At 34.9% G+C, this 7,393-nt stretch overlaps 1 protein-coding gene across 5 annotated transcripts; it reads right to left on the reverse strand.

Annotated features, from left to right (window-relative positions):
• Window positions 1-1,304: 1,304 nt before the first annotated feature.
• On the reverse strand, window positions 1,305-7,393 carry LOC122293196 (hydroxyproline O-arabinosyltransferase PLENTY-like). Of its 5 annotated transcripts, none has more exons than XM_043101698.1 (9): window positions 7,190-7,393; window positions 6,218-6,634; window positions 5,729-5,796; window positions 5,443-5,644; window positions 5,058-5,155; window positions 4,875-4,944; window positions 4,715-4,786; window positions 3,970-4,083; window positions 1,305-1,715 (listed from the first exon to the last, which is right to left on the reverse strand). In XM_043101698.1, exons 2-9 carry the CDS (start codon window positions 6,632-6,634, stop codon window positions 1,644-1,646), a joined length of 1,113 nt encoding a protein of 370 aa, XP_042957632.1. In that variant the 5' UTR covers window positions 7,190-7,393; the 3' UTR covers window positions 1,305-1,643. The 5 variants fall into 5 exon arrangements, 4 of the variants coding, with proteins under 4 accessions (XP_042957632.1, XP_042957630.1, XP_042957629.1 ...); XM_043101696.1 differs by having other exon boundaries at window positions 6,218-6,860; window positions 7,190-7,392; XM_043101695.1 differs by having other exon boundaries at window positions 6,218-7,044; window positions 7,190-7,392.

Genomic DNA, 7,393 nt, shown 5'->3' on the forward strand with positions numbered 1-7,393 from the left:
AAGAACAGTATTCTTCCTCCAAATTGTAATCAAATATATATATATATATATATATATATTTTGATAGGTAATCAAGACATATTTGTTACAAAGGACTCGAAAAAGGTGACCCCATGAAAATGTAAGTGGGATGTGACAAATCATGCACTCTTGATTTTTTTATTTTTAATTAAATTATATGATTACGTTAATTGATTAAATTTATTTTCTTCTAGATTATACAATAAGGTTATATACTTTGATTTTTAATCCAGATTCGAATAGCAAAATGAAAATAAAAAAAAAGTTCATGTATTTTCGTCTTTATGTTTGGGTACAGAGGCATCTCTCCATATGAAACAAGTTGAGAAGCTTTTTTCTTGATTTTCAAACCAAACAGTGCCAGAAAAATTTTACTCACACCACAAATTATACATGATTATCACATATTGGTATAATTTTTTAATTTTTTCTCTCACTACATGTATAGTATATGAATGATGACTAGAAGAATTTAATTAGTTTAAGAAGAATAAAATAAAAAATAAATAAAAATAAAAGTAAGTATTGGTATGAAATAAATAGAAGAACTTTTGACCTAAAGCTTGTTCATACCTATCCAGAATTTATTTCATAGATCTCAACTGCTGCATATTTGATTTACAAAAAAGTATACAATCATTTACAAGTGTAGATGATTTATATTAATTCTACTCTTTTTTTTAGAGACCCATTTTATAGCCCCTATTCTTTCATAATTGTGAACCATAGAACTTAATCCTTTTGTACACAATAGAAATAGGTAAGAGGAGACAAAGGATCTCCTTGCTTAATACCCCTGATAGGTATTATTTACAAAGTGTAGATGATTGATACTAATTATACCGTTACTTACAGAGACCCCTTTTATAGTTCTTATTCTTTCATAATTGTGAACTATAGAACTTAACCCTTCTGTACACAACAGGAATAGGTAAGAGGAGATAAAGGATCTCCTTGCCCACGACCCCTTATCATATTTCCTAGCTATCCATTAACTAACACTGAATGCTTCATTGTTGATACACATTTCATTATTAAATTTGTCCACTTATCACCAAACTAAGTAGTGATGGCAGAGACAAAACTCTCTTGAAACTTTTTTACAATCATATTTTAAATAGAGTGCACTTTGTAATATAAAATTAGATTATGATTATACTTAATTTAATGGGACTATCGAGTGCTTGTTTATCAAGTGACGCCTACTGAGAGGAGCTAGAGATATGCACAAACTCATTCATTTGCGTCATCTTGATTTATATTGGACTTTGAAGAGTCGAGCATTGGGGTGATGGGAAACCTTAAATATTGTTTTAAAAAAAAAATATTAATCTTAAAAGTTTTGAAAAAGGTATTTCAATGTAGACACTCGAAGTGAAAGCTCTTGTTCAAAATCTAATAAACGTATAGACAAAAGAATTAGTGCCCTTCATTTTTACAAGTAAGAAATCTTGTGCTAAAATGATCCCATTTGCTTGGTTCATAAGATCATTCCTTCTCTTTACCTATGCTGTTCATTTCAGTCTCTGCAGTTTTCATTGATGGGACTCTCCGGCCGGGGGTGCCGCCACTGATATCAGTACCAAAATAAGGATCAACGGGTGATTATCTTACTTTTGGTCTCAGCCATTAGTTGATGTGTCCCACCCGGGTATATTTGATGTAGCCTCATTCACCATCTTTACGAGTCTCACCTGCCAGCAATGATATATAGAGTAGGATCAACTTGGGGAGGATAGAAAGAAAGATCACATAAGTTGCACCTCAACTCTATGATGAGCACAAATGCAAAGGGGGAAAATTATTGATCATTAGAAGGCATAGGTACTGTCTGAGCTTAGTCTTAAACATGCTAATATAACTGAGACACAATAAAGTACAAATTAGAACCATGGTATTATGAGATCAAGTAACAATGAACATAGGAATAACTAGAAAATATTCAAACAGCAATGCACAGAGGCATCCTTTAAATTTATCATTTTCATTTCCTAGCCCTGGTTACCAAGGTCAACAAGATGATTCGAATAAGAAAAATAATAATGTGTCTTTGTGCTGTTATTTTGCAAAATTGAACACACATGTATAGGTACACGAAAATACAAAATGCAGAGAAAAGATAACCTGTGCAATTTCACCAATTAACTACTTAAATACACACTGTATATTTGTATATTGAGCAATGAAATGAACTTAATATATCTTCCTCATCTATTAACAACAAAGTAATGCATTATATAGAATTTGGCTACCAAAACCACAGTAGGAGAATATCAGGTTTAAAGAAGTCATTCTCCGGAGTAATCACAGTTCAGTATTAAAAGTAGACTTGAGCCAACAGGGAAAAAAAACTCAACATACTTGAAAATTCTATAATAAAGTTCCTATACCTGTGTATATTTCTTATAATTAGATCTCAAAATTTTCCAAAGTTATTGGAAAAACGGCCACGCCTAGGTCTCTTTTTTATTTATTTATTTATTATTTTTTTTAATGTCGGAGAACCTCTCTAAGGCAGGCAGGGCCCTTCGAACCCACCCCTACAAAGTAAACCCCAGTCCCGTGTACTGCACTCTCGGAAGTTTCCTTACATGGAATTGGTTAAATCGCTGGCTTTTCACTAGAAGGTGTGGCCCCAAATGATTGTTTGCACTCATGAGGTGTTGAGTATTGGACCTTGAGGTGAGCAATACCCCAAGACCAAGGCCTTCACCACTTGGGCAAACCCCTTGGTTTCTCTCATCCCTAGGCAAAGCCACACCACTACCACAACGAAGTGGAGGCTCATCAATTTAATCTCTCTTCTTAAACAACTAACCAAACTTGCCGCTCTTGTTCTTCTACTTCTTCTTAAAAAGGAGGAAAAAAAAAAAAAAACTAGACATATTACATGCCACACCATTGTACATTTGATTTAATGTATAGTTGCAAGCTATTAAATATGAAACTAAATCTACCCTCCAGGGGCAACTCAAGTCATTCAAGATTAGATCAGTTCCACTAACTGATTCACATTGAAACTAGTTTTTCGGTCATTCCCTATACAGGCATCCCTCTGTGTAAGAAACAAAAAAAATGCCACTTATGTTAATATTCCAGCTGCCAACCTTGTCCTCTTCACTTCCCTTTAGATAGTAATGCTAATGCCTGACCAAATAACCCTACACCTTTTTCCTATTGGCTCGTGCCTATATGAATACAATTTTGGTTCAAGTTATTAAAGTCTAGATTTTCCTATTTCTGAGTAAAAGGGAGATTTCTATTTTTCCTGGAACTTCCGTAAATTTTAGTGAGTTTATTTATTTTTCAGTGTCTTATTTAGAAGCAGTAACAGGTAACAAAGTTAACTGACAATGTCACTTGTATGCACAAAAAGATCAACATTTTAGACCAACTGGACAAGCAGTCTGTAATTGCAGTTGCTAAATCTGGCAAAATTCCTTAACCCAAAGATTTGAGCCAACATAAAACCATAATTTTTTTATGAGTAACATAAACCCAAAAATTTAACAATGTAACAAACAGAGACCAAGAATTATACTGATAGATTATGAATGGTTAAAATTCAAACTAGAACGTAAATGACAAAAAGAGAAATCTGAAATAAGATAAAAAAGAAGATAGTAGTATTGGACCGGATGGGTTAACAGCAACTACAATCTTATCGGATGCTTACATTCATTGAAGTGATAAAGTTAAATAATGATGTGTTAAAGACACATGGGCGATGGAATATGAGCATCCGACATCTCAAGCTTGGCACATTGTTACAGTGACACATGATCAGTAATTGTAGTTCAAGGAATGGGCTGTACTTAGAAGCTTTATTGCAGGTCTCGAAACACCACCATAATGATGATTAAGGGACTGTTTCATGAACAGGAAGCTGCCAGCTGAATATGTTCATGAATACACTGATGGGAAATTAAAAATTAATAATGGACTTACCACACTTTCAGGAACTCCTGGAGGGGGCAAGGAGAGGTTTCTTGGTGGAGGACGAGTAAGATATGATCGCTTGTCAAAACGCCATTCTCCAATCTTTCCATATGTTAGTTCTCCCTAAATGATGACCACTTGGAATAAACAACTTAATGAATAATGACAAAGTGAATAAGCCTTAGTTACAAACAATAAATTAAAAAAAGAAGCAAAAATAACACATTCACCCTATGAATTATCAACAATTTTCAGTTAATTTCATACATTTTGAATCAGTATAACTCAGATTCCATTTTGAAGTTCCAATGTCAATTTCCCCCTTGGTTTAAAGAAAGTCATGAACTCTGAAGAAAGAGCATGTAAAAGTCAGAAACTTGTCCAACAAAACCCATCAGATGGAAACTTTTGTAAAGAATAGGTGAGGGGAAAGCATGTGTCAGGGACCTTTGTGTCATTTTATATGCTTTTCTGTCCACATAAATGACTGTTTTGGATGGAGGGGACAAATTGACACTGAAACTTCAAATAAGTTCCCATTTACTTCAAGTCAAAGTTTATGGGCATAAAAAAAAAAAGAAAAGGGTTGTAGTTCTTCGGGAGAAGCATGTACGCATAAACAAACAAAAGGTTTTAACATCTCTATCAGGCACGACAGTAACAATCACAGTTAAACAAGCAGTTCTTCTACTATATATAGATAGATAGATAGATAGATAGATAGAGATACAGAGAGAGCAAGAGAGCTGCTCACCTTTAAATTATAGTCACATCCATAAGTATAATGGATGATGAACTTCTTTCCCACATTCAGATCCCATGGAGGCTGGAAACTCGTAATGATGCATGTTAATGACTATCGCTGACTAGGTGAAAAAGTGAATACAAAATGGATCAATAGGCATCATTAATACCTGCAACATAAAGTCATTTCGAAGAATATGGTGCACATCATGCAATGCAGACGCTACAGCATAAGCATACCTACTCAACAAAAAAGAAAAAGAAATCAACATCACAAGATATATCAGCAATGTCCTGATCTCATAGCATCTACTAAAGAAAACTAATATGAGATCTTCTAGAATAACACTCACATTTCAAGCACCCATCCAAAAGCCTTATCAGTCTCTGGATCATCTTTCATTCTCAAGGAAACATTCACCCATGTGGGAGCAATTTCCTCCAGCGAGGACTGAAGCAGATAATTTGGTGAATAGCATGGAAGGAAAGAAGAAAGGTCAGGGTGTGACAGCACAACTATAACTGTAATGACCACAACAACAGCTCAGCGTTTTTGAGCACAATACTAGAACTCATTCATCCTTTCTTCTTTTACAGTTCTGTATAATATCTTGCACCTTCTTAGGTTTATGAAACCCTATTGTCAGTTGTTCAGAAAACTCAGATAATAATAAATTTAAATAATTCAACAACACAATAAGGTCAGTACGCATGCTAATATAGTGACTAAGATCTGACCTTTTTGATAATTACAGGAGAATTGCCAATTGGGTCAATATCAGCCACAGGACCTTTCTCCTTCGGATAAAATTTTCTAATTATTTTCTCATGCTCAGCTGGTTTAATGTAGAAAAAAGGAAACCCCGCTGGTTGGATTCCATCTGCCAAGTTAGGTAGAGGGTTTACAAATATATGATCAGGCTCTGCCATTAGAATGTATCTGTATCAACAACAAATATACCAGCTTTCAGATTTCAATCAAGTCAAAGAGAAATAATTTCTAAATAAAAGTTCAGATACTCACTCTTCTTCAATTTTTGCTTTTTCCAGCCATTGCACAAAAGCCCACGGTCTATTTAGAACAACATAACCCTGGATATGACATTAATATTGAATTAGAAAGTTTCCATATATGGTCAAGCATAATTGTGTGATTGCTGAAAATTCAAGATAGATACACAAAAGAAAACTAGAAGAAGAAGATCAAGAACACATGGCACTGAGACTGATATATATTAGCTTCATACTACAGTTATCTGGATATTTTCACCAAGTGAAAAAGAGAAACCAAAAAAGCATCTTGAAAGATTGACAATAGAACAATAAAATCAACAAAACAATCAATGTCTGGACGAGCATTAGAAACAAGATTGATAAATGAGAAAAACTGCCATGTGAGGAATCATATTTCTAAAGTTAAGTCGGTTCAGAAGTCTTCTGAATTACAAGAGTTACAAATTGATTAATATAATAAAAGAGGAGAAATGAGATACAGCATCAATAAGATTCTCACCCGATCCAAGCCCTCTGGAAGTGGATCAGCCACGAAAGTAGGAATTTCCTCCATCAACTTGTCTGGACTTCCAGAATGCAAAATTCGGGTAAACTCTCCCATGTCTGATCCAGGCATTTCTTTGATCTTCTTATACCAGTAGTACATAATCCGACACTGCCATTGGCTATAAGAAGCATCCGATGCCGTAAGGGCAACGTGAAACTTTGAATTAAAATTCCCTGATCTCTTCACCTTCTCTGGTACCCCAATGATGGGATCAAACCAGTCCAATCTGTCCGCCACCCAACTTCCCGAATTGGAAGCTTTGTTGTGTATTATGATAGACAAAAAATTATAGCTTGCAAAAAAAAATCCAAGCGCCAAAAGCACCAAAAGTACCGGAGATGCACGTCCCGTGTTTTTCCTTCCAATCATCTTCAAGTTTTATTATAGGAACGTCAAATTACAAATCTTTAAAAGTCAACTAAGTCCCATTCTTCTCTCTAGAACAACTTTTGAATGAAAAACCTAGAGCCACTATAATCCTACAATTCCACAACTTCAATATACATAATACAATTCAGACAAACAAAATGGCTGCCTTTACTATTGAATTCTCAATGCATCAATCAGAAACCGCAAGAAAAATGCAAGCACAGTTCTGCATTACAATTACAAGAAAGTCACGATAAAGTAAATGTGATGAAGTATAGATACTATAGCAACAAGCAAGCAAACGAGTCGAATATTGATTCAAAGGATAAATCATACAGCAGCAGCGATTTTCAGACGTATTCATATCAGATCTGAGACTTCACTTCAAAGAAAACCCGAATGGGGCACACCTAAATCTCAATTCCGAACAGAAACGTGACAACCACAGAGAAAGAGAGAGAAGGAAGACAATTGAACGAACGAAATAAATTGCATTGCATCGGACAACTGACATATCTTAAAAGCGAAATAAATGTGCAGAAAAAGAAACAATACCTGAGGGGAAACAGGGGGCGCAGTGTATCAATGAGAGAGAGAGAGAGATTGTGGATTGGAATGTGAAAGCTAGTGGAAGACGCAGAGGTTTGAAAAGTTTAAAGCAACAGACTGACAGAGCCTCTGCCCTTTATATATATATATATATATAGAGAAATCACACGTCGGCCGAAAGGACTACGACCATGTTACGATGAAAGGCGT

Source organism: Carya illinoinensis, chromosome 14, assembly GCF_018687715.1.
Source record: "Carya illinoinensis cultivar Pawnee chromosome 14, C.illinoinensisPawnee_v1, whole genome shotgun sequence".
NCBI lineage: Eukaryota > Viridiplantae > Streptophyta > Magnoliopsida > Fagales > Juglandaceae > Carya > Carya illinoinensis.

What these genes read in the sequence shown, in the direction of transcription:
- LOC122293196 (XM_043101698.1), bottom strand. Translation starts at nt 6,634, where the DNA reads ATGATTGGAAGGAAAAACACGGGACGTGCATCTCCGGTACTTTTGGTG. An exon ending in GATGTGACTATAATTTAAAG is followed by an intron (nt 4,084 to 4,714) that starts GTGAGCAGCTCT and finishes GTCATCATTTAG; the next exon opens with GGAGAACTAACATATGGAAA. An exon ending in CAGGAGTTCCTGAAAGTGTG is followed by an intron (nt 1,716 to 3,969) that starts GTAAGTCCATTA and finishes CATTGCTGGCAG; the next exon opens with GTGAGACTCGTAAAGATGGT.